Source organism: Capricornis sumatraensis, chromosome 8 (assembly GCF_032405125.1).
Source record: "Capricornis sumatraensis isolate serow.1 chromosome 8, serow.2, whole genome shotgun sequence".
Classification (NCBI taxonomy): domain Eukaryota; kingdom Metazoa; phylum Chordata; class Mammalia; order Artiodactyla; family Bovidae; genus Capricornis; species Capricornis sumatraensis.
In genome coordinates this window covers 79194799-79222642 of record NC_091076.1, presented here as the reverse complement: position 1 = coordinate 79222642, position 27844 = coordinate 79194799, and the positions used below count along the sequence as shown (strand labels likewise).

The following is a 27844-nucleotide window of genomic DNA, read 5'->3' as shown; positions in this document are numbered from 1 at the left end:
TAAGTTAAATAAGCAGGATGACAATATACAGCCTTGACGTACTCCTTTCCCGATTTGGAACCAGTCTGTTGTTCCATGTCCAGTTCTAACTTGCTTCCTGACCTGCATACAGATTTCTCAAGAGGCAGGTCTGGTATTCCCATCTCTTTCAGAATTTTCCACAGTTTGTGGTGATCTACACAGTCAAAGGCTTTGGCTTAGTCCATAAAGCAGATATAGATGTTTTTCTGGAACTCTCTTGCTTTTTCGATAATCCAACAGATGTTGGCAATTTGATCTCTGGTTCCTCTGCCTTTTCTAAATCCAGTTTGAACATCTGGAAGCTCACAGTTCACATACTATTGAAGCCTGGATTGGAGAATTTTGAGCATTACTTTACTAGCGTGTGAGATGAGTGCAATTGTGCGGTAGTTTGAGCATTCTTTGGCATTGCTTTTCTTTGGGATTGGAATGAAAACTGACCTTTTCCAGTCCTGTGGCCATTGCTGAGTTTTCCAAATTTGCTGATGTATTGAGTGCAGCACTTTCACAGCATCATCATTTAGGATTTGAAATAGCTCAGCTGTAATTCCGTCACTTCCACTAGCTTTGTTCATAGTGATGCTTCCTAAGGCCCACTTGACTTCACATTCCAGGATATCCTGCTCTAGGTGAGTGATCACACCATCGTGATTATCTAGGTCATGATCTTCTTTGTATAGTTCTTCTGTGTATTCTTGCCACCTCTTCTTAATATCTTCTGCTTCTGTTAGGTCCATACCATCTCTGTCCTTTATTGTGCCCATCTTTGCATGAAATGTTCCCTTGGTATCGCTAGTTTTCTTGAAGAGATCTCTAGTCTTTCCCATTCTAATTTTTTCCTCTATTTCTTGGCACTGATCACTGAGGAAGGCTTTCTTATCTCTCCTTGCTATTCTTTGGAACTCTGCATTCAAATGGGTATATCTTTCCTTTTCTCCTTTGCTTTTCACTTCTCTTCTTTTCACAGCTATTTCTAAGGCCTCTTCAGACAGCCATTTTGCTTTTTTGCATTTCTTTTTCTTGGGGATGGTCTTGATCCCTGTCTCCTGCACAGTGTCACGAACCTCCGTCCATAGTTCATCAGGCACTCTGTCTATCAGATCCAATCCCTTGAATCTATTTGTCACTTCCACTGTATAATTGTAAGGGATTTGATTTAGGTCATACCTGAATGGTCTAGTGGTTTTCCCTACTTTGTTCAATTTAAGTCTGAATTTGCTAATGAGGCGTTCATGATCTGAGCCACAGTCAGCTCCTAGTCTTGTTTCTGCTGACTGTATAGAGCTTCTCCATCTTTGGCTGCAAAGAATATAATCAATCTGATTTCGGTGTTGACCATCTGGTGATGTCCATGTGTAGAGACTTCTCTTGTGTTGTTGGAAGAGGGTGTTTGCTATGACCAGTGCATTCTCTTGACAGAACTCAAGAAGAAGCCTTTGCCCTGCTTCGTTCTGTTCTCCAAGGCCAAATTTGCCTGTTACTCCAGGTGTTTCTTGACTTCCTACTTTTGCATTCCAGTCCCCTGTAATGAAAAGGACATCTTTTGGGGGCGTTAGTTCTAGAAGGTCTTGTAGGTCTTCGTAGAACCATTCAGCTTCAGCTTCTTCAGCATTACTGGTCGGGGCATAGACTTGGATTACCATGATATTGAATGGTTTGCCTTGGAAATGAACAGAAATCATTCTGTTGTTTTTGAGATTGCATCCAAGTACCACATTTTGGAAATGGCAACCCACTCCAGTCTTCTTGCCTGGAGAATCCTGGGGACGGGAGCCTGGTGGGCTGCCGTCTATGGGGTCGCACAGAGTTGGACATGACTGAAGCGACTTAGCAGCAGCAGCAGCACTGCATTTCAGACTCTTTTGTTGACTATGATGGCTACTCCCTTTCTTCTAAGGGATTCTTGCCCACAGTAGTAGATAAAATGTTCATCTGAGTTAAATTCACCCATTCCAGTCCATCTGAATGGACTGATTCCTAAAATGTCAACATTCACTCTTGCCATCTCCTGTTGGACCACTTCCAATTTGCTTTGATTCATGGACCTAACATTCCAGGTTCCTATGCAGTATTGCACTTTACCGAACCGGACTTTGCTTCTATCACCAGTCACATCCACAACTAGATGATGTTTTTGCTTTGGCTCTGTCTCTTCATTCTTTCTGGAGTTATTTCTCCATTGATCTCCAGTAGCATATTGGGCACCTACCGACCTGGGGAGTTCATCTTTCAGTGTCCTAGCTTTTTGCCTTTTCATACTGTTCATGGGGTTCTCTGTTGAGCAGAGCAATAACAAGTCCACAGAATTGCATGTGGTTCACCATCTCCAATGAGCAGCCCCCTCACCCCCCCACTCAAGACTCCATTTAGTCTTTACACCAGCACTGAGTCACTGAAACAGCTGAAAAATCCATTTCACCAATGACAGAACTGAGGGTGGTCCTGCTGTGTCCGATAGTCTCGGCCTCCAATCTGGGCAGAAATTTGACCCCATCCTTTCCCATGCCCTGTTCTCCCAGCCTTCCCTACCAGGTCCCTCTAGATGAGAAAGTGATACAAGGGAACTCGGGCATCCTTGTGGAAGGTGTGGCATGGCAGATATAAGCACAGGGTCCAAGTGTAATTGCCTCTTCCTATTCCAAATCCATAGCCTACGACAAGTGCTCCACTCTCTGGTGTATTACAGAGAAAACTGCTAACAACTGGGCCCTGCTCATGATATCCAAGGATGTTCAAAAGGGAGAACCTGGGTCACAACCCAACCCCTTAAGAGGACAAAGGAAGTGGGGCTGGGTTTAGGAAGAGCTTGGGAGTGAAAGATGATAAATGAGAGTCAACAGAGGAGAAAGAACCAGATACAGCAGGAGGACTCCTAGACTCCCGGAACCCGGGAGGACAAGTGTGTCTTCCCCATCACCTGAGAGCACGTGGATTAAGACTTGAAGAAAACCCCCTGCTCATTTCCTCTGTCATCTCAGTTCTGTCTTGGAAGTGGTGCTCCAAAGTACATGGTCTCCACAAATGAGCCAGTTTCGTCCATTCTTCTGCCTGAGTAATATTTCATTGAATATGTGTATCACATCGTCTTTATCCACTCATGTGTCGATGGACATTTAGGTTGACTTCCACGTCCTGGCTATTGTCATCTAGAAACGTGGAACAGATGAACCTATTTCATGAGGGCAGATGTAGACAATGGACACAGCGGGGGCAGGGGAGGGTGGGATGACCTGGGAGATTAGGGTTGACATACACTACCATGTGTGAAAGAGCCAGTAAAATAGATGATCTGTGTGGCTCAGGGAGCTCAGCTCAGTGCTCTGTGATGACCTAGAGGGGTGGGGTAGAGGGGACGGTGGCAGGGAGGCCCAAGAGGGAGGGCATTAAGTAAACATTCAGCTGATTCACTTCCTGTACAGCTGAAACGAATGCAATATTGTAATTATACTCCAGTTTTTCCAAAGTACAGTCTTTCTTATGGTGAAGAAAAAGAACCTCATTCTTCCTTCTTAGAAAAAGAACAGTAGCAGAGACACACCAATGAGTCATGCCAAGTGTATGAGGAAAGACTTAAGTCGGGTGTCTTAAATGGAAAGGAGGTATTTCTAGAAAATGGACTGTTGGAGACTCTCCAGTCACCTTACCTGTCAAGCCCTCTGTCTGATATCATTGCTGATATCAATATCTATGAGCTTAGATAACCAACAAGGAACTATGCTCAATATTTTTAAAAACTTACAGGGGAATCTGGAAAAGGATTTCTGTATCAGAGTCAGGTTTAGCAGCTTCCCCATATGAGAGGCAATATTTGTTAAAACAGCTACTGAAAAGTGTGCAAAGTTCTAGGAAACAGAGGACAGTCACCTTGAGACAGGCTAGGACCTGGGACCCTTTGCAGTGCTTGCACCTGGACAAATGTCCCAGAGGAACAGATACAAAGAAACTATAAGGGGACTAAAAACAACTGCATATATAGGCTGCTGCTGCTAAGCCGCTTCAGTCGCGTCCAACTCTGTGCGACCCCAGAGACGGCAGCCCACCAGGCTACCCTGTCCCTGGGATTCTCCAGGCAAGAACACTGGAGTGGGTTGCCATTTCCTTCTCCAATGCATGAAAGTGAAGTCGCTGAGTCATGGCCGACTCTTCATGACCCCAAGGACTGCAGCCCACCAGGCTCCTCCTCCCTCCATGGGATTTTCCAGGCAAGAGTACTGGAGTGGGTCGCCATTGCCTTCTCCACATGGGCAGTTGGCCCAAATTATAAACAAGAAGATAAAAAAAAAGGCCAAAATCAAACTGCCACTTCTGAGGGGCAGCGAGCAATGGCAGGGTCCTGCCCGTCATCCCTGCACACAGCACCACCAAGGGGGTGGGCAGACCATCTAAGCTGCCCCTCAGACCCAACCACCCTCACCCCATTTTAGAGACCAGCTGCCCTCCGCAGGGAGGGAACAAGGGCACCTGCTGCTTGCCTTCGCTCCCTCCTGCTGCAGCACAAGCCCCAGTAAAGCCTTGCCTGAATTCCTGCTCTGGCCTGTCATCAGTTTCCATCATTAAGGAGTCCAAGGACCCTGGCGACGATCCATCAAGACAGGCTCAGACTCTGGTCCTTGAACGTATATGTTCTCTAGGGAGAGACCTGGGGAGACTTCTGTTTCCTTAGCAAACAGCAAGTGATTTTAATTAAAAGTACTTAAAATTTTCAGAAACAATCAATGACTTTCTGATATCAACAGCAATGAGCTTAGATAACCAACAAGGAACTATACTCAATATTTTTAATAACCTGTAAGGGGAAAGAATCTGAAAAAGGATCCATCTATCTGTAACTGAATCATTGTGCTGTACACCTGAGATGAATGTGACACTGGAAATCAACTTATTTTTTTTGACCGTGCCATGTGGCATGCAGATCTCAGTGGGGTCAAGCCAGGGTCTTAACCACTGCACTGCCAGGGAAGTCCAATTATACTTCATTTTTTTAAAAAGGGTTAAATGAGGGGGGGGGGGAAGCAATGAGCTAAGTTTATGCAGCAGAAACAAGAGCATTTGCCTAACTTTAATAATTCAGAGAGCTATTTGCATGTTTCATGGATGAACTTTTATTAAAATTGTACATAGATCTCACAGTTAATTAAAAAAAAAAAACTTCCTTTTCCCCCAGTATCAAAATAGTTTTCTTTTTTAAATACCTTGAAAAACTTTAATACAATTGTTATATATTAAATACTCTCCTAAAATCTCAGTCATTTCTCTCCCATTCATTCTAGAATCCTGCTTTAGTATAGCTACCACTTGCTTTTTTGGCATCCTTAATGCTTCATCCCAGAGAAACATCAGGAGGAAAAGAATTTCCTGTTAAGTCCATTATTAAAAAAACAAGGTTTAGGAGAAGCTAATGACAATATTTGATTTAGTACTGAAGATTCTTATTAATCAATCCTTAATACAAGTACTCAGGCCCTGGAATTACTTAAAACAGCAGTTCTTGCCCTGAAATGGTTATACTGACCAACCAGCACCCTCTGGTGGTCTGGAAACACACAAACAGCTAACAACAAACGAAGGTCTTTTCAGACGTTTGGTGTTGGAAATACAGATGCAGAGACCAGAAATTTTAATTTTCGGGGGCCAAGAGAAGACAACTGGCTTCCCCCAATCCCACTCTCAACACGAACTGCCCACAGGTGCTCGGTGCAGAGCCGAGAGAATGGCAGATCCCCTTAGAGCACACAATCAGAAGCTGGACTCAGGCAAGGATTTCTTCCGATGTAAGGACAGCGTGTGGTACTTCACCTTCGGCAAGGTGCCAAAAGATGTCTGCTCCCCGGGGACACTCCTCTGTGATGTGCCAAGGGCGCTGGCCCTCGGGGGCCTGCCAGTCTTGCGAGGGAGGAGCAGAGAGCTGGGCGCTGACCGGACGTCCCTCTCTCTTTCCAGGTGGCCGGCTGGGCCCCTGGCCAGGCTCTCTCGAATCCTGAGGGATGGAGACGAGCCTCGGGCCTCCCCATCCACAGCCGGGCTCCGCCTGCCGCTCACCAGGGAGACGGGGGCCACCTGGGGGGATGCCTCTGGCCTGTCCCTCTTCCTGATCTCCTTCTTCCAAAACACAGACCTCAGAAGGGTGAGGGTCCCTTGTGGGAATCTGTCTGTCTCGGGGTCCCTTCTCTCCCCATTAGCCCTCATCTTGCCTGAGCTGTTTGAGCGACTGTCTGCACTCTTTCTAGGTAACGTCGCAGCGCTGGGACCCTCTTTGGGGGAGGGTGCTTGGCCACTGCTCCCAGTTAGGCCACTTCCCTTACAGCTTGTGGTCCTTTGGCCCTCAGGCCGGGCTCGTCTCCCATCATCTTCTGTTGAGGACATCACTGTGAGGGGCAAGTCAAACTGTTTGGGCAGCCTGATGTCCTGACTTGAGTTTTCCTTGAGCTTCCTGGCTGCATTCGGGCCATCTGAGTTGCCAGGGACCACGCAGTGGCCAGGATGGCCAGAGGGGCAGGGCGCTGTGGCCAGCACTGTGTTGCTGGTTCGCCTACTGTCTTCACTCTCCACAGAGAGGGTGGCGTGTGACTTCTGGTGACCGCCAGCAGGACCCGTCAGCAGCTGCACGATGGACTGGCTCGTGGACCGAGGTCTCCGTCTGGACTCCAGGTATTCCACCAGCTCGACGGATGTGCCCAGCGGTTTCTCCCTGGGGCCAAAAGACCAGCGGAGGGGCATGGTCTTGAAGGCCCCCTGCTTTGCTCGGGAAGGCGTAGGCACCTTCATGCTGATGCTGCGGCCTTGGATGCCCCGTGCCAAAGGCCTGGACTCCAAGCCTCCTGAAAGAGACACCAAGAGCATCAGTGCCTGACCCACCCTCCAGCTGCAATAAGAGTGGGGGCTTCCCTGGTGGTTCAGATGGTAAAGAATCCACCTGCAATGCGGGAGACCCGAGTTCCATCCCTAGGTCGGGAAGATCCCCTGGAGAAGGGCATGGCAACCCACTCCAGTATTCTTGCCTGGGGAATCCCATGGACAGAGGAGCCTGGCAGGCTACAGTGCATGGGGTTGCAAACGAGTCAGACAGAACTGAAGCAACTTAGCACCCAAGCAGTTAAGAGTAGCCACATCCAACAAGCACTGACCGAGCACCTCTGATGATCAGGCACCATCCTGAGTGCTGGGGACATAGCAGTGAACAAGACTATGGCTCCTGCCCTTGGGAACATCAGTGTTTTCACTCACTGCTTCATGGGCTCCATTTATATATTTAAAGCCACAGGGCAAGCCAGGGCCAACGAAGGTAGCTATGTGCCAGGCAGTGCAGACTCCCAAGAAAGCTCAGTCTCTGAGGCCACAGGCCTAAGATTTAAGATTCTTTTCGTTCATCTTAAATATGGCCATGGAGCAGAATGCTCAGCAAAACTCCCTGCCTTTTCAGGTCAAATTAGGTGCTTGTACCTTTCAAATGCACCAATCTCCCTTAGGCTTAAAAAAAAAAAAAAAAAGAAGAGGCTCATGTGTTTAATTTTATCAGAATTGCCAGATTCTCCATTGTGCGTTTTGTGACACAGAAAGATATGTGCTTTTGATATGTACTATTAAGGATGATACAGAGTCTAGAAAAGGAGTAATCCAACTTGCAAATATATATATATACACACTCAGGTGTGAGTATAGGTCTGTGCATATGTACATATGAAAATATACAGAGAAGTATGGAGAAATAAATACGAAAATGACAAGGTGTCGAAAGAACCATGGGGGTGCTGTGTGTTTTTTATTTTCTTCTCAATTCTTTTTGTACTCTCAACATTTCTAAAGGGAACATACGTACACCCAAGACTGTGTATCCTTCCTGAAGACATAGTCAATCAGTGTCAAAAAAAAAAACCGTAGGCACTAACTTAAGCAAGGGGGTGACTTGTACACTGAAAACTGATAAACAGTGCTGAAAGAAATGAAAGATGACATAAATAAATGCAAACAGATCTTGTGTTCATGGATTTGAAGGTTGAATATTGTTAAAATGTCAGGACTTCCTGGTGGTCCATGGTTAAGACTCTGCACTTCCAAGGCAAGGGGGCACAGATTCAATTCCTGGTCTGGGAACTAAGATCCCACATGCCTCATGGCATGGCAAAAAAAATAAAAATAAATAGCAATAAGAACAATAAAGAATTTTTTTTTACTCTTCAAAAAAATTGTCAATATTACCCAAAGCGATATATGGATTTAGTGCAATCCCTATCAAAATAACCATGAGGTTTTAAACAGAAACACTCATCCTAAAATTCATATGGAATCTCACGGGACCCCCAAATAGCCAGTCACCGGAAAGACACACACTGTATGACTACACTCTAAGAAGCTGAGCAGCCAAAGGCAGAGACACAGAGAGTATAACGGTGGCCGCCAGGGGCTGGGGGAGGAGGGAACAGGGAATTAGTGTTTAACAGGTTCAGGGTTTCAGATTTACAAGATAAGAAAAGTTATGGGGGTCGTTTTTGGTGGCTGTACAGCAATGTGATTGTACTTAGTACCACCGAACTGTACACTTACAGATGGTCAAGATGGCAAAGCCTATTATGTGTGGGTGTGTGTTTGTGTTCCTGGTTTGTGGGATCTTAGCTTCCCAACCAGGGATTGAACCCAGGAACCCTGACAGTGAAGTCCGGGAGTCCTAACCACTGGACCACCAGGGAAGTCCCTGTTTTGTATGTTTAACACAGTTTTTAAAAGTTAAAAAGTCATTGGTCATTGTACCGTTAAGACGCCTTGATTTATGAGGTGCCTGTCACCACTGAGAAAGGACTCTTCAGCTAAGCCCACGTGGCACAAGGACAGTCACCCTGGGCAAGGGCACCAGCCTCTTGCCCGCAGTCCTCCACTCTCACCACAGGGCACGGTCCGCAGCTCCCAAAACGAGCAGGACTGCAGCCACCAAAGCTGACCTCTGAGCTGTACGAAGAGGGCCCAGGGGGCGGGGGTGCTCAGGAGGTCAGAGGAGCAGGTACGAGGGGTCCCCAAGCTGCCAGCCGCCAGACGCACAAGCAGGTAAGCCAGCTGAGGTGCACTGACAGTCCGTCAACTCCATGAGGCGTCTGATAGCATCTCCAAGGTTCTGAACATCTTGCCTTTCAAGTTTTCCACAGATAATCTTTGGTATTTTTTATTTTTCTTTAAAGCACTTTAGATTAGCCAGCGATGGACACAACATCACTCCCAAATACTTTGTAATTCCAGTCCTGAATGATGTTGTTGTTCCATCATTAAATTCCCACACCTTGGAGGGAAAAAAATAAATAAAATATTTCTGGGGGCTGAGATGTGTGGAAAGGTTTTGTTTCTGGTCCACAGCCCGAGGGAAGGGCAGAAAGAGAAGCTTTGTATTAGGAGTCACCGAGCGGTGACTTTCAGCCTTTCAAAACCTGAGGAGCCGACTGCAGCCCTGGCAGGCGGCGGAGCCCGCTCTCCATCCTTCCCCCGCCCCCAGTCGAGGGGCGCGGGCACCCCGCATCCTGTCACCGGAACCGCAGGTGTCCACAAAGCACCCAGCTCCTCTTTCTCAAGACGCAGTGAGAAAGCACCTTGCCAATCAGGATTTTATTTCATTCTGTTTGTTGGATCTGAGAAGGAGCCAGAGCTTTGGCTGGGTGGAGAAATAAACGCGAAAGCACCCCCTGGGAGCCAGTGCTTCCTGTTCACCAAAGACCTCGCTTTCAGGGAAGGTGGGCGGCGTAGTGGGGGGGCCAAGTGCTCCCCAACAAGAGAAGCCACAGCAATGAGAAGCCGCAGCACCGCAATGAAGAGTAGCCCCCGATCGCCACAACTGGAGGAAAGCTCAGGGGCAGCAACGAAGGCTCAGCACAGCCAAAAATAAAAACGAGGAAGTAAATAAAGACTCTCAGGAGCCAAGGCCACCGGCCCGTCCACCACTCCAAGAACCACCGGCCACTCGAAGAGGCCGGAGCGAAGCCTCTATGTGCAGAAACAGGAAAGTAAGAGCACACTTAAAGGGGTCTGGCTGGAGAAGGACATGGTAATCTACTCTGGTATTTGTGCCTGGGAAATCCCGCGGACAGAGGAGCCTGGGAGGCTACGGTCCTGCGGTTGCAAAGACTCAGACACAACTGAAGGGACTAAGCAGAAAACAAAGGGGGTCTGGCAGTCAGAGAATATGAATAAACAGAACCATCAGAACAGGCTCTTTTGAGCCATCAAAGAAAACAGACAAAAGCTGTCGATGAGACTCCAGTGTAGAAAAACAGGAGACTGAAATATGTGACTTTCAGGTTTTAAATTTCAGTAAATGAACTGAAGGCATTCAGGGTCACTGTTAAGACTCAGATTAGTGCCCTGAAGTGATCTTGAAATTTATGACATTTGGTACACTTCACAAATACTGTAATTGTGAAAGAAGCGTTCGAAGCCACAGAGCAAAATGGCAAAGAGACAGAAATTGCAGGGCAAAGCTAGGAGACTTGAGGACGGATGTAGGAGAGTCAAGAGGCAAATAACAGGAATTTGAAAAATAGGCAAGACAACAATTAAACAAAAAGAGCATTTCCTTAAAGAAAAGCCTGCATCTGGAGAAGGAGCATTCCGAGTTCCAGACAGGGTTGATGAATGAACACAGACCCAGGCATATTCTGGTAGGATTTCTAAACTTCAAGGTCAAAGCTTCCAGCCAGAAAGAACAAGTGACTGTCACATGAAAAAAAATAACTTGTCACCTGCAACCTTGGGGCCTCATAGACCGTGGGAAAACGTCCACAGATGCCCTAGAGAAAAACAACTGTAACCTAAGAGCCCTTCCCCACCAAGCTACCATATACTTTCAGGGGAAAGAAAATATTTGCGGCTCTGCTGAGAGTTAGACAGCATATCACACATACCCAAAAAGAACTCTGAGCAAACACTAAAAAGTCAGCACCATGACCACAAGACAGAGGGTGATGAGAAGAAGACAGACAGCGGCGTCCCAGCAGACACTGCAGTCAGGTCCCATCCACCCTCCCGGGGAACAGGGGGTCTTAGGATGTGTCACCTGAGGCTAAGCTGGCGTGTCTGGGACAGGAAAGCGACAGCAAGAGGAATTCTGATGACAGTCTGGGACAGAGGAGGAAACCATCTCAGCAGAATCCAAGAGCTGGGGAATGACATGGGGGAGCTCCAGAAACAGACCGGAAGGAACGCGTGAGAACATTTCTAAGCTCTCAACTGGGGAGAATGGCATGGAAGTGTTATGCAGGCCATCTTATGGGGGAAAGAGGGAAGGCAGTGCTGAAACAGAATGACTTGCAGGAAACAGCAGGCTTCTCATATCCGTATAATAACAGGACAATACATTTGATTATAAATATTGGGAAGCATGAAGTAACAATAAGATGTTAAAGAACAGCACTTCCAAGTGAAGGAGGAGAAAAAGGGAACACATTGCAATGTGATCAAATCACTAAAAATAAGAAAGAAAGAATGAGTGAGTAATAGAAAACATTTTCAAATGAAAATTCACTATATATAAAATAGGTAACCAACAAGGACCTACTGAATAGCACAGGGAACGATAGCAATATTTTGCAGTAACCTGCAAGGGAAAAGAATCTGAAAAATATATATAATTATATGTTATATATGCGTGCATGATAAGTCGCTCAGTCATGTCCAACTTTTTGCCTCTACGGACTGTAGCCAGCCAGGCTCCTCTGTCCATCGGATTCTTCAGGCAAGAATACTGGAGTGGGTTGCCCTCCTCCAGGGGATCTTCCCGACCCACGGATCGCATCCATACCTCTTATGTCTCCTGCATTGGCAGGCAGGTTCAGGAAATCACTTTGCTGTACACCAGAAGCTAACACAACACTGTAAATCAACCATACTTCCATTTTTAAAAAGGACATGGTGAAATTGAATACAACAATCAACTCACCTAACTTAATACTTAAGATATAAAGCTCAAAAAAAAAAAAAAAAGATATAAAGCTCACATTCCTCAAACAGACAATGTACATTATTTTGTACATTGTGTACACAGAACACTGACAAATAACAAATAACACTGACAAAATAATCATCGTGTACTGACTTGATCACAAAAAGGGAATCGTTTTTGAAAACAACATTCTTGGATCACAATCCATAAAATCAGATATCAAGAATAAAAGAGTGACTAAAAACTCTTAAACAATTGAAATACCCTGATAACCTTAAGATCAAAGAGGAAATCGAAACTGAAATAACATACTATTTGGAAATCACTGAAAAAGAGACAGTAAAACCTTTGAGGCTTAATACAAGCCATAGAGGAAATTCACCATCAGGAGCATTGACACTGAAATGCTTTAGTCCTAGGGCCCCTCCTCTGAAAGGACCTCAGCAATTTTTTCACATGGTCATGTTTTTATATACAATTACACAAGTATTTCTGTGTCTTTTTCTTTTTAACAGAGCCTCTCCTAACGTTCATCCCCAATTATATAAGTTGTGGTTCCCATAAATTTGAATCTGTTCATTTTTGTTTAAATTGCTTTCATTATTATGAGGTCCCATAACCAGAGCTATTGGAAGGATCAAACTGCCAAGCTATCAGTGTTTCTCTGCAGGGGAACTGCTGGCACTTGGGAAAGACAAGTCTGTGCTGCGTGGAACCATCCCTGAGCACTGCAAGACATTTAGCATCCTTGCCTCCTGGGGACTAAATGCCAGTTGTCCCCTCTACTCATTTTGACAGTAAAAAAAATTCTCCCACATACCCATAGGGATAGGAGGTGGTATTAAGTGAAAGTGTTAGTCCCTCAGTCGTGTCTGACTCTTTGCAATCCCATAGACTGTAGCCTACCAAGCTCCTCTACCCATGGAATTCTCTAAGCAAGAAAACTGGAGTGGGTTGCCATTCCCTTCTAAGGGATCTTCCTGACCCAGGGACTGAACCTGAATCTCCTGCATTGCAGGCAAATTCTTTACCATCTGACCCACCAGGGAAGCCCAACCACTGTTGAAAACCTATGGGCTGGATTTTGATCTTGCCCAGGCTTAGTACTCACGAGAAAATAAGGATGGATATTCAACCATCTCAGGGCTTCTCAAACAGGTTCCAAATCTATCACCATTATATTCAAACTCCAAGAGGGAACACTCCTTTTGAAGCAAGGCTCTGACCCGTGTCCTAAATTGAAACTTGAATTTGGAATTTACACCTAAGAGCCACAAAGTCAGGATTCTGGCAGCCAGAAGGAGCAGGTCTTCCTGCAGCCCAGTTCTCTGCAGCTGAGCTTGTGACTGGCTATGTCTGAGGTTCAGCTTTCTCTTTTGTAAAAGGGCGATCATCTCACTTCTCCCAGAGAGCTGGATGAGGAGATGAGATACATAACATGCCTGCAAGGGTGTGGAGGTCAGTGACTCTCCAATACTATTCCTCCTTCCACCCCACCCCTCTCTGTCTCTCTGGGGAATTTTCTAGAGCTATGCCTGACCCCTGTCTGAGTACTATGTTGGAAAGTTGGCTGTCTCTCGAAGTTGCCTCCTTAAGTGATATGAAACACATTTTTCCTTGGGAAAACTGAGAAATGGCCCAAGGTCCTAAACCTCTAAACAGACCTGGGGTGAATTTATGAGCTTGTCAGAGGCTCATGCTAATGAGGAATGGACAAGCTTGGGAAAGAATGCCTTTTGTTTTTTGTTCAACAGACACTACCCTAAAATGTGCAGTCATAAAAAATGTGCACAGATAAAAAATGTGAAGAGAAAAGAAATGCCCAGATAGAGTAAGTCAGAATATAATGCACTGGGACTTCCCTGGTGGTCCAGGGGCTAAGACCTGCGCTCCCAATGCAGAGGGCCCAGATTCCATTCCTGATCAGGGAACTAGATCCCACATGCCCCACCTAAAAGTCTGTAATGCTGCCCCAGCCAAGACCCAGCACAGCCAAATAAATAGACAAATATTCTAAAAAAAGAACATAAAATAAAAATAAGATCAGCAAATTTAACCAATATGATGGAACATACCCTTCTCCTGCCTGGGCAGGCTGTTGGTGCAGAAGGCAGACTCGGGCAGCCGGGGCCGTGCAGGGCCAGGGGCAGAGCTCCAGGACAACAGGCTGCCCCTTGTACTGCCGTTACTGCTCCCGAGCCGGAGGAGCCAGTGGTCAGACAAGGAGGAGCTGGTGGAACCTGCAGAGAGAACACAGAGCAGGTAGGCTGGACCATCCTTCGGGGCCCCCAGAACACTTCTCACCGCCAGATTCCCATCCCCGAGCCCGGAACTACAGAACCAGAATGGAGCTACAGAAACGAAAGTGAATTGCTAGAGGAGACCCTGTAATTGATCAACCATAGCTTCCCTGGTGGCTCAGAAGGTAAAGAATCTGCCTGCAACGTGGGAGACCCAGGTTCGATCCCTGGGTCAGGAAGATCCCCTGTAGAAGGGCATGGCAACCCACTCCAGGATTCTGGCCTAGAGACTGTAGGGCTACTGTCCATGGGGTCGCAAAGAGTCGGGCATGACTGAGCGACTACACTTTCACTTTCTTCTTTAATAAACATAGCTCTCAAGTTGGGTTAAGCAATTATTTCCTATTGAGGACCCACATCCCTTACAACTGCCTCTCCCTTTCTAATAGGACTAATGCAGGGTTATACTACACAAGCGTAACACATTATTGACCTGAGATGTATTAATGTGTCTTTTGTTACCTGAACATTACTGACCGGCGACACATCAACACGTTTGTAGAGAGCGGTACAATTAACATCACCCTGAGAAGGTGTTAGAGCTTAAAATTGATCAAGGGTTTATTATGCAACGTATAAATGTCATTATCATTCACATTTTCCTCCCTTAGGTTTTTAACCTTGTGTGTAGTCTACACTTAAAATGTTCAAAAATAACACATTGCAAAATTTTGAGTGAAAAAGAATTTTTCAGTAAATTTTATGCTGATTGTCCAAATGACATATATACTAGTGTCTTTGAAGATGACAGTTCTTCAGAATATAGTTCTGATTCCAACAACGTAATTATTAGGCCAACAAAAGATGGAAAGTGAAAATGAAACCCATGGTGCTAAAGAAGGCTCCTTTGCTTCTACAGAAGAGAGAACAAAAGACAAAATTTTATGAAAATCAGAAAACTACAGTTGTGTCAGATGTAACAATTGAACATCATAACCGCAAAGTGTTAATGAAATAGCAGAACTAACTTTTGGCTGACCAAAATAAAAATCGGTGGCCAAAGCAATAGTTTCTGCAAAAATCCCTCAGTCAATAATGAGCTAATTAAGATCAGGCTCATATGAGCAAGAGAGAAAATATAGAATGCCACGCTCCCAAGAGTCACCTGTCACAGGTACAAAATGTTATTCCTTTTCCCATTCTTGGATCTCAGTGTGTTCCACCCACATCCTTACAAACGGGACACAGTTCTGTAGGGCTGTACATGCTCTGGAAAGTGAAAGTAAAAGTCGCTCAATCATGACTGAGTCATGGACTCCCCATACAGTCTGTGGAATTCTCCAAGTCAGAATACCAGAGTGGGTAGCCTATCCCTTCTCCAGTGGATCTTCCCAACCCAGGGATCGAACCCAGGTCTCTCACATTGCAGGCCAGCTGAACCACCAGAGAAGCCCAAGAATACTGGAGTGGGTAGCCTATCCCTTCTCCAGCGGATCTTCCTGACCCAGGAATCAAACCGGGGTCTCCTGCATTGCAGGCAGACCCTTTACCAGCTGAGCTGCCAGGGAAGCAAAGCTTCCTCCTTCAGACCCTTGCCAGACCTATCCTGGTCCTTGATGTGACTGAGCATCTTACCTTTGTTCAGTACCCCCCTCTCCCAGGAGGAACGGCAGTACCTACCTCTCATGGAGCTGCTGGCCGACCACGGAGGGATGCTGTTCCTCTTCTGATAAAACAAGATGTAAGCCCCTCGTGTACTGACCTCGTCTTCTAGAAGTGGCTCCACTGTGCTGTCATCGTAACTGTACCACTGACCGTCCAGAGAGTTCCGACAGTAGGCTGCGAAGGTCCAAACCCCAAGTCCCCATTAATTGGAGCCCCCCAAAGCAGGAAGAGATTTCCCACTGGCATGGCTGAAAAACAGATATTTGTCATAGAATGAGAAACGTCGGTTCATTTTTAGCCAGAAAGGAATTTTGTGGAATCAGAAAGGATCAACCAGTTATACATCCAGATGCTCACTGATAAAGTGAGTTGTTACTACACAAGGTGAATCCTTACACTGTAGAGATTGTTCAGGCAAAATTTCTAATAAAAGCATGTCCTGAGTTCCTTATGGGGCTTCCCTGGTGGCTCAGACGGTAAAGGATCTTCCTGCAATGCATGAGACCCAAGTCTGATCCCTGGGTCGGGAAGATCCCCTGAAGAAGGGAATGGCTACTCATTTCAGTATTCTTGCCTGGGAAATCCCACGGACAGAGGAGCCTGGTGGGCGACAGTCAGTGGGGTCGCTAAAGAGTCAGATGTGACTGAGCAACTAATACTTTCGTAATGCTAACGTAAGGTAACAATGCTAAAAGGTCATTCTGGTTCTTTTGAGAAGCTTCAAAATGCACATCTCTGATTCAGTACACAAGGACAATATGCTGTTGGGATTATAATACACTTCCTTCCCACCTAAGAACTGTAGTCAAATATCTAAGAAAATGATTATAGATAAGACTCTCACCACCTTCCAAACAAATACAAGAAATATTTCTCTCCTTTCCCGCCACATCTCAGTAAATGGTACCATAACATACTAATTCAGGAGTAAAAGCCAGCTTTTTTCTGTAATGGGCCAAATAGCCCATTTGGTGCAGGTCACCTTTGGCCACCTACGGTCTCTGTCATATATTCTTGCTGTTATTTGGTTTGTTTTTTTTTGTTTTGCTTTTTTACCCCCTTTTAAAATGTAAAAGCCATTTTTAACTCATGAACCGAACGAATACAGGTGCCAGACTGGATTTGGCCCATGAGCCACACTTGGCTGGCTTTTTTTTTTTTTTTTTGGCTGAAACTTATGGCATGTGGGATCCTAGTTCCCTAACCAGGGATTGAACCCACGTCCCCTGCTGTGGAAGCACAGTTGACTGACTTGCACTGGCTCAAGCCAGGCAAGAGAAGTTCATCTTTGCTCCTGCCTCTCTTCCATCCCATGCTGAGTCCAAAAGCCAGTCTGACCAATTCTCTTTCTCAAATGTGTCTTGAATACCCTATCATCACTGAAGTCCCAGGCAACACCATCTCCCACTTGAGGCCCAGAAACAACCTCCTAATTGCAATTCCAGCTTATATTCTTGTTCCACCCAATTCTCTGCTCGAGCTCAGACCTCACTTTGTGAACTCGATTATGTCTTTATTCCTCTGCCGAAAACCTTTTAATGGCTTCCCACCATGGTTTGGAAAAATGCAATCTCTTTCCCATGGCCTCCAGGGTCTTGAGATCCAGCCCCATCTTGACTTACTTCCCCCTTCAGTCACAGTGTGATTTCATCAATTCTCAACCACCCAGACTCTGCCCCTGGACCTTTGCACATGCTAGAGTGCTGCCCATAATGCTTTCCTACCATTAGTCAAACAGCTAGTTCCACATCTTCTTCCCTAAAGGTAACATGCTCAGGCAGCCCTTATCTGTATGTCAGACACTGCAACCAATCACCTTTTCATGACACCGAGTAGTGAAAGTGTTAAAGGGACAAGCACCTTTTTAATTTCTGTGTCTGAAATTAGTCCCATGAGGGCAGGACTCCTATTTATCTTGTTCATCACTTAGGCTCCAGCACCTAGCCCAGGGTTTGGCATAGAATGGGGACTTCGTAAATATTTGCTCAATGAACAAATGAGTGATGATCCTGGTTGTTTATACGGTCCAGTATCTTTCAAATTGCAGGTTCGTGAGTACACGAGCAATAGCACACTTTTCAAAAAACAAAATATTTCCAAGAATTTTTTTCCAGAAATGACCTAATTTATATTAGCAGAGAACAGACAAAGGTATGCAATTATGAACTGAGCGAGCTGCCAAGCTCTTTGTTTCTGTCTTTCCATCCTTCATTCACTTCAAGTCCCTAGGAGGCAGTTACAATTGAATGTACCCCATAGAAATAAATACCAAATCACTAAGTGGGAGTCTTTGGGCTGAATCACAGATGAGGACAAATGTCACTCTTTGGGTTTCACCTGATATGGTGAAAACTCGGGCTGTAACTAACTTTCTATCCCAACCACCCTCCTAACCCTGCCCCATGCTTGGACTAGCACCCCCTACCCTCTGGCAGGTTCCAGGCATGCAGCAGGTGAGGGGTCAGCTGGTGCTGAGTGCCCGAGTGAGCTTGGCATCTCATGGGTGTCCCTTCCCAGGATATCTGGAGGCCCAGGCCACAGCCACGAATGTGGCCATAGCAGCAGTAGCCGCGGGCCGCGAGGCAGGCTCACCTGTGTAATGCCCACCTTGCAAACTGCCGTGGTGGTTGCAGACGGCGTAGAGGTCGTACAGGAAGTCTGGCGGGTAGCTGGTGGGCAGGCAGGCTGGCTGCTTCCAGGAAGGAGGCCAGGCGCCCGCCATGGCCTTGGGGCTGGTGCTCCTCTGGGCCACGTGGGGAGCCATGTCGAGCCCGGCGAGCGGGAACTTCACCAGCGTGGAGAGCTTGTTCCTCCTCTCGCCCACCTGGCAGAAGCGCTTGAGGTGGATGATAAGGATGTCGGGCAGGGTCCAGAGGCTCAGCTTCACCACCCCCTGCTGCAGGGCCTGGCAGTGGGGGCACCGCCACGCATCGTCCTGGGCCAGCTGGAAGGGAAGCCACCAGGACCGTGAGCCCACCCACTGATGGGCCCTGGCACCCCCGCGTCCAGCCGAGGCGCAGACCCCCAGGGCGGGACCTGTTCCTCCTTGGTGTAGAACTGGAAACACTCGTCCAGGGTGCAGCTGTGCTGCTGGTGGGCCTGCTGCTGCCGCCTCACGCTGTCCGCATCCTGCACCCGCTCCTCCTGGGGGCTCCCAAACAGGCTGCAGGGGGAGCAGAGAGGCCGTGTGGGTGTCTCACCTCCCCACACCCCCCCCAACTGGGGAGTCTCTACTCCCAGCTAACGGGGTGCAAAGCATCTGCTGTGGAGTCAAAGGCTCCCTTCCTTGGGCTCCCGGAGCGTCCACTCTCTTACTGGAATTCTCAGCCTCCCCCATCAGCCCTGAGAAGGACCAAGCCGTTGGCTTACGCATCTTTGTTTCATGTGATACACGACCTGGCACCTAGTTGAGATTAATAAACCCTCACCAGGCCGAACAGTGTCCTTTCCCAACGTTGGAAGATGCCCTCAGGGTTAAAGCAGTCACACTGAGTGACTCAGAGTGTGCACTTGAGCCCGACGGCCTGAGTCCAAAGTCCACCGCTGCCAGCCACGGGCTGTGTGACACTGAGCAACCGTTTAATCTCTCTGTGCCTTGGTTTCCTCATCTGACAACGTGGATTCAAATCGGCCCTACCTTACAGAACGTGATGCATGAAATATCCTGCACAGATGGAAAGTGCTCAGAGCAGTGACTGGCCAGGGAGAGTGGATAAGTGTCACGTCACCATTTACAACTGTGACCCTGACCTCCACGGCCACCACCCACCGACATCATTGTACTAGGCCTACTGTTGTTGTTTATAGACACACAATTGCCACTTGGGCTTCTTGGAGGAAAGGGTCATAGGGCATCCGGGAAGCTTCATACACCCCACAGTGGCATCAGGGGAGCTGGCACAGGAAGGCCTTTATGCACAAACAGGCTTTGTCTCCTCTGCTCGAGCTAGGCTCTGCTGGACTCACCGCTCCTTGGTATCAACATCCCACTCCACAGCCAGTTTGATGTGCGGAGGGCCTCCCGGCCTCCTGAGATGCAGAGCCCTGATGAGAGAATAGGGGGCCCATCTAAGACATGGAGACAGGCTTCCCACTCTCCCCACCCTCCCCACCACCAGGACCGATGTTCCCAACAGAAACATCCAGAGCTGCATGGAAACTGAGGTTGGGGGCCTGGGGAGGCGCTGTCTGCAGAAGGTTTGGTCCTTTATCTACCCTGAAGCCTCTGTCCTCCCTGCCCTGGGAGCTGGTGAGCCCTGAGGGTCTGGTGGCTGCCCGGCCATGGCTCAGTGCTCCCACTGCAGCCCCAGCCACCTGCTCAATGTCAACAGGTCTGTTCTGTCTGAACATCCTACACACACACCCAATTCTGATGATGCCCAAAATGAGCTGCTGGGTTTTCCTCCACTGTGAAGTGAAAGGAGCACCTTCGAGCCCACCTCCACGACCTAAAAGGTCTTCCCCTTCCAGAGCCCCCCAGACCCAGAAAATCTCATTGGCCCATTGCTCTTTCCAGCTGCTTGCACTCAGCCCATTTCAGAAGAGATTGGCTGGCCTTAATGCAGAAAAAGTGGAAGACGTGAAATCAACAAGATGCATATAGACAAGCAACGGGAGGGTTGCCCCTTAAAAGAAGGTTTTGAATGTATTGCAAGAAAAAAGTGGAGATGTCACATGAGCCTCCAGCTGTCACCAAGATGATTCAAAAACAGGTTTTGAGGGACTTCCCTGGGGGTCCATGGTTAAGACTCTGTACTTCCAATGCAGAGGGCATGGGGTTACATCCCTAGTCAGGCAACTAAGGTCCTGCATGCCATATAGCATGGCCAAAAAATAAAAATAACAAATAAAATAAAATTGAAACTATCAAAAAAAAAAAACACAAAAAACAAAAACCCAGGGTTTGAGTTCATGGAAGGTATACAATCCTTAACTAGCCGTGGGAACCCCAGGGTCCCCTCCATCTCTGAAGTGGCCATCAGTCCTGCTTAGACATAAGGACTGGAAGCACAGAATGTATACAAGGACCTAACCCAGTCACTAGTGCTGAAGACCAAGAGCAACTAAGATTGTCATCAGTTTTACTGATACACAGCCTTAAAGGAGTCTAGTCAGACAAGAATGAATTCATTCTCTTATCATGTCTGGAACATCCCCTTACCTGTCAACGGCCCAGTGACAGAGGGGCCGACTGTCCTGTGGGGACAAGTAGCTGCAGGCCAGGGAGAGTCCCACGACCCGGATGGAGAACAGTGACCCCAGGTTCTGCCAAGCCAAGAACAGGAAGCAGGTCAATGTGCATGTTGGTGTGAATCAGATGGTTATGTGTAAAGAAGTTACTCAAAAAATGCAACTTTCTGATTATAGGGTATTTTGAATATGTTCTTAATAATTGTTTTCTAAACCTGGAGATGTAAAGGATTTAGTTTTTTTAGAAGATACACCCTATACCTTTTAACATAGTAATCTAACACCATGCAACATTAAATTTTCTGAAACAGTGAACACAGTGATTTAAAATAACATTTTAAAAAATAAAATAACAAATGGTTAATTGAAGCAAATGTTGTCACAATAAATGGGAAATTAAACCAATTCTGTTCATCAATTATTAATAGGCAATTTAATTTATCAAGATGATTATAATCGTCATCAGATAACCAAAGTGAGGCAATTATCTAAAAGCAAGCTAGGGTACATTTTACTTATCAAATGTTAAGTATTTGTATACATTGAAATAAGCCACACAAAAGAAATGTCACGTTTTTATTCTAAGATGTACATTTTTTTCATATTCTAACTTTTCTGAACTGAAGTGAACCTTGAAAGTGAAAGTTGCTCAGTCATATCCAACTCTTTGCAACCCCATGGAATTCTCCATTGAACCCCATGGAATTCTCCAGGCCAGAATACTGGAGTGTTTGGCCTTTCCCTTCTCCAGGGGATCTTCCCAACCCAAGGATCAAACCCAGGTCTCCCACAATGCAGGCAGATTCTTTACCATCTGAGCCACCAGGGAAGCCAAGTGAACCTTAAACAGCGTTATTTGCAATAGTCAACCAGTAGAAGTAACCCAAAAATCCATCAACATATGAATGGATAAACCAAATGTTATTACACACAAGGGATTCCCTGACAGCTCAGCTGGTAAAGAATCCGCCTGCAATGCAGGAGATTTCAGTTTGATTCCTGGGTTGGAAAGATACCCTGGAGAAGGGATAGGCTACCCACTCCAGTATTCTTGGGCTTCCCTAGTGGTTCAGCTGGTAAAGAGTCTGCCTGTAATGCAGGAGACCTGGGTTCAATCCCTGCCTTGGAAAGATCCCCTGGAGAAGGGAAGGGCTACGCACTCCATTATTCTGGGCTGGAGAACTCCATGGACTATACAGTCCATAGAGTCTCAAAGACACACACAATGGAATATTACTCAGCCTTAACAAGTAAATTCAATGCATGCTGCAACATGAATGGACCCTGAAAACATTTTGCTTAGTGAAATAAACCAGACACAGAAGGGCAAATATTGTATAGTTCTGTTTATATGAGATACCCAGAGTGGTCAAATTCATAAAGACAGAAAGTAGCATGGAGGGTGCCACAGGCTAGGTGCTGGGGGAACAGGGAGTTGTTATTTAATAGGTATAGTTTTTGTGGGTATGATGAAAAATGCAGAGGGTATAGTGGTGACAGCTATGCATCATGAGGAATACAATTAATGCACACTTGTGAATGGTTAAAATTAATGTTACATGCATTTTACCACAATGTTTTAAAAAGATAAAGTCAGGGGTTGCCTGCATCAGAATTTTGCAGGCCCCACTGACTGTTTGATTGGTTTCTAAAACTGAAATGGCTGTAGAGGTGCAGAGGCAAAAGTACATGGGAGACCAGGGGGAGACTAAGAACAGCTGAGTTCAGTGTTTGCATGAATGCAGTTCTGTCCACTTTCAATAGCAAAGAGCACAGCGTTTGGGGAAGGCCAAAGCTATTACTAGATATTCTGACCTACTTAGGGAGAAATTCGAGTTTCTAATTTGGGCAGATCTGCCGGACAGTTCATGGAACAAAAATCCTTTGGAGATAAAGATTTGGTACAAAGGTAGAAAAGGTCATTAACAAACTGATATTTGGGGTAAATCCTGAGTCAAATGTATGGTTTTCCCTGGGCAGGAAAGCACATGAATTATGAATAGTTATGAAGAAATCCCTTTGAAATGTTTGGGACATCCTCCAAATGGGAAGTTCGTACTTAGAGAATAATTGGGGGAAAACGAAATTCTGAGGCTACTGACCTGTCCCTAAAAATGTTAAAAGTCTTCTGTGCCAAGCAGCCATCAGAACAACTTCTGATACTATCGGGGCTAAAAGGAATGGTTTTAGGGAATTCCCTCATGGTCCAGTGGTTAAGACTTTGTGTTTCTAATGCAGGGGGTGGGAGTTCTATCCATGGTTGGGGAATGAAGATACCACATACCCCATGGCACGCCCGAAAAATAAGAAACGGTTTTAAAATTTGTTGCTTTTATTTGGAAACTACAAGACTCTACACATGGACATCACCAGATGGTCAATACAGAAATCAGATTGATTATATTCTTTGCAGCCAAAGATGGAAAAGCTCTATACAGTCAGCAAAAACAAGACCTGGAGCAGACTGTGGCTCAGATCATGAGCTCCTTATTGCCAAATTCAGACTTAAATTGAACAAAGTAGGGAAAACCACTAGACCATTCAGGTATGACCTAAATCAAATCCTTTACAATTATACAGTAGAAGTGACAAATAGATTCAAGGGATTGGATCTGACAGACAGAGTGCCTGAAGAACTATGGATGGAGTTTCGTGACACTGTACAAGAGGCAGGGATCAAGACCATCCCCAAGAAAAAGAAATGCAAAAAGGCAAAATGGTTGTCTGAGGAGGCCTTACAAATAGCTGAGAAAAGAAGAGAAGTGAAAGGCAAAGGAGAAAAGGACAGATATACCCATTTGAATGCAGAGTTCCAAAGAATAGCAAGGAGAGATAATAAGCCTTCCTCAGTGATCAATGCAAAGAAATAGAGGAAAACAATAGAATGGAAAAGACTAGAGATCTCTTCGAGAAAATTAGAGATACCAAGGGAACACTTTATGCAAAGATGGGCACAATGAAGGACAGAAATGGTATGGACCTAACAGAAGCAATATTAAGAAGTGGTAGCAATAATACACAGAAGAACTATATTAAAAAAAAAAAAAAAGATCTGCAGGTCCCAGATAACCATGATGGTGTGATCACTCACCTACAGCCAGACATCCTGGAATGTGAAGTCAAGTGGGCCTTAGGAAGCATCACTACGAACAAAGCTAGTGGAGGTGATGGAATTCCAGTTGAGCTATTTCAAATCCTAAAAGATGATGCTGTGAAAGTGCTACACTCAATATGTCAGCAAATTTGGAAAATTCAGCAGTGGCCACAGGACTGGAAAAGGTCAACTTTCACTCCAATCCCAAAGAAAGGCAATGCCAAAGAATATTCAAACTACCACATAATTGTACTCATCTCACACACTAGCAAAGTAATGCTCAAAATTCTCTAAGCCAGTCTTCAACTGTACGTGAACTGTGAACTTCCAGATGTTCAAGCTGGGTTTAGAAAAGGCAGAGGAACCAGAGATCAAATTGCCAACATCTGTTGGATCATTGAAAAAACAAGACAGTTTCAGAAAAACATCTACTTCTGTTTTATTGACTAAGCCAAAGCCTTTAACTCTGTGGATCACAACAAACTGTGGAAAATTCTGTAAGAGATGTGAATATGAGACCACCTGACCTGCCTCCTGAGAAATGTGTATGCAGGTCAAGAAGCAACAGTTAGAACTGGACATGGAACAATAGACTGGTTCCAAATCGGGAAAGGAGTACATCAAAGCTGTATATTGTCACTCTGCTTATTTAATTTATATGCAGAGTACATCATGCAAAATGACGGGCTGAATAAAGCACAAGCTGGAATCAATATTGCTAGGAGAAATATCAATGACCTCAGATATGCAGATGACACCACCCTTATGGCAGAAAGTGAAGAAGAACTGAAAAGCTTCTTGATGAAAGTGAAAGAGGATGAAAAAGTTGGCTTAAAGCTCAACATTCAGAAAAAGATCATGACATCCAGTCCCATTACTTCATGGCAAATAGATAGGGAAACAGTGGAAACAGTAACAGACTTTATTTTGGGGGCTCCAAAATCACTGCAGATGGTGACTGCAGCCATGAAATTAAAAGACTCTTGCTCCTTGGAAGAAAAGCTATGACCAACCAAGAGAGCATATTAAAAAGCAGAGACATTACTTTGCCAACAAAGGTCCATCTAGTCAAAGCTATGGCCTTTTCAGTAGTCATGTATGAATGTGAGTTGGACTATAAAGAAAGCTGAGTGCCAAAGAATTGATGTTTTTGAACTGTGGTGTTGGAGAAGACTCTTGAGAGTCCCCTGGACTGCAAGGAGATCCAACTAGTCAATCCTAAAGGAAATCAGTCCTAAATATTCATTGGAAGGACTGCTGCTGAAGCTGTAACTCCAATACTTTGGCCACCTGATGCAAAGAACCAATTCATTGGAAAAGACCCTGATGCTGCAAAAGATTGAAGGCAGGAGAAGGGGATGACAGAGGATGAGAAGGGTGGATGGCATCACTGACTCTTTGGACATGAGTTTGAGTAAGCTCCAGGAGTTGGTGATGGACAGGGAAGCCTGGCGTGCTGCAGTCCATGGGGTCACAAAGAGTTGGACATGACTGAGCGACTGAACTGAACTGAACCAGTCTGAGAATCAATAAACGAGCAAGGCATAAAGGTGTTCCTTCTTGGAGTTTTTCATGTGTTTTCAAAAATTGGACAAAATTATTTGAATATCTACATTCTCATATTTGGACATAAACATCAATTTTAGTTTTCCACAGAAGTAATACTTCAAGTCCCTTAAAACTGTTTTTTCATTTCTTTTTTTACGTTGGAGTATAGCCGATTAACAATGCTATGATAGTTTTTGGTGGAGAGCAACAGGACGCAAATCCACTGAAACTTTTGGTTCAAATGTCTACATTACAGTTTTTTACAATAAGTTTCTCTCCAGGAATAACTATGGGAAGCCACAAACGAATGATGTAAATTCCTCTTTCTTCCAGTTTTTCTAAAAAAATATTTATTTGTTTGGCTGCACTGGGTCTCAACTCTGGGATCTTTTCTCCTGGTTGCGGAATGCTAGATCTTCAGCTCCAGCATGGTAACAATTAGTTGTGGCATGTAGGCTCTAGTTCCCTGACCAGGGATAGAACCTGTTGCCCCCTGCATTGGGAGAACGGACTCTTAGACACTGAATCACCAGGGAAGGACCCAATGGTGTTTCAAAAGATTTAACAAGCAAAAGCTCCATCTATGAAAGGTCTTTGTTAATATGACAAAGAGGAACGGCACAGGTCATAAAATGGTGATTTTTCTTGCATAAAAATTAAAGTTGTTTGATATGACAATGTGAATGCTATCATTGATGCCAAATTCTTGTCTCTCTTGAGCTACCCCTAAATTCCTACCCTCCCCCCCCCCACACACACACACACACACTGACCTGTATGGGGACCTCACTCTTCATGAGGTATCGGACTTTGCTGAGAATGCACTGCTGGAGCTGGATCCATGAGATGGCTCTGTCTTCCCTTACCAAGAAAGGAGGCCCAAACCTGGAAATCCAAGTACAAGAGGTTATTTCAGCAAAACAAAAACCAACAATACCCAAGAGTCAACAGTGTTGACTCTACTCATTGGCTTCACTCAATTGGATCCCATATACCATGCACCACAGCCAATTAAAAAAAAAAAACAACTTAAAAACAGTGATGAGAGCAGTTATCATTGTTCCTAAAGCCAACAGAAAAACCTCTGATACTTAATTGTTACGGATGGTGTTAGCCATCTGCTGAGGGCCATCACTTCTGATCTTCTTGATCAGCAAGCACCTTAACCCTACTCCCTGTGGATCAACCTTGAGAATAGATATTTAATCTTTTTCAAATTAGAATTATTCCAGCCCAAATTCCAAGTACATGTTGACACACTGCAGAAATCATGTGAAAAAAAGACAAAGTTAAACATACCTGCTGGCCTGCTGCCCCGAGCCCACCAAATTACAGAAGAGGATTAGCACCGTGGTCTCATTGTGGATGGGCAGGGATAATCGCTGACCCTCACGGGCTGCCAAGCGCGGGGAGACCAGTAGACCAGACGGACGAGCTGAAGATCAAGAATTACATTTGTGTTCTTAAAGGAGCTACTGTGCTGGGTCAGAATGCTGGCTTTTAGCCCCTCTTCTCTTTGAGCATCTATTAACCACCCATGGGAGATGCTGGAGGGCTTCAGGGAAAGCAATATTAAAGTTCATGGCACGTGTGCCACTGGACACCTGGTGCAAGAAGAGGATCTACACGGTAGTGAACTTGCTGCTGTGTTCAGCCACCTTTAAAATATAGAGATTTTAATCAACACTTTTCAAAGCCAATCTGAAAAATACACCAAAATGATTTTGGTTGCTTGTATGCTTTGGTCAGAGAGCTGTAGGGTTTCTGCTCTCTTAGAAAGCCAACATAAGAAGAACAGAGGGAATGCAAAAATCTCTGTCATTGAGAAAGCAGAAGAATTGGACCATCCTCAATTTCCATTCAGCTCTGAAATTTTACTTTTAAGGCACAGATGTGTGACCCGTGATTAAATTTGAAACGAGGGCTTCTTTCACTGAGTTACCACATAATCAGGGCCTATCAATGTTTTATTCCAGGTTCCACACCCAGAGTCTCTCCAGTGACTCAGAGTGACTGCAGATACTTGGTTCCCACAGCCAGTCTGCCACCTAGGCTGGCCAAGGATACAGCCTGGGGCAGAGAAGGTATCTGCGGTACATGGTAACACTGGCACAAGGTGCTCTAATATGAATCTTCTTGACTGGTTAATTGGACCAAAACGTATACTGACCT

The 27844-nt window shown here is 45.5% G+C and overlaps 1 protein-coding gene across 1 annotated transcript in view; it reads right to left on the bottom strand.

The window, feature by feature from the left end:
- Positions 1-5757: 5757 nt before the first annotated feature.
- Positions 5758-27844, bottom strand: part of USP43 (ubiquitin specific peptidase 43) — a 47823-nt gene continuing 25736 nt past the window's right edge. The window contains exons 7-15 of the mRNA XM_068977453.1: positions 26972-27107; positions 26446-26557; positions 21002-21105; positions 19807-19884; positions 18877-19003; positions 18433-18784; positions 15856-16014; positions 14011-14175; positions 5758-6839 (exon numbers count right to left, since the gene is read on the bottom strand). Of these exons, the coding sequence (XP_068833554.1) occupies positions 5758-6839; positions 14011-14175; positions 15856-16014; positions 18433-18784; positions 18877-19003; positions 19807-19884; positions 21002-21105; positions 26446-26557; positions 26972-27107 (2315 nt within the window). The remainder of the gene's footprint in view (positions 6840-14010; positions 14176-15855; positions 16015-18432; positions 18785-18876; positions 19004-19806; positions 19885-21001; positions 21106-26445; positions 26558-26971; positions 27108-27844) is intronic.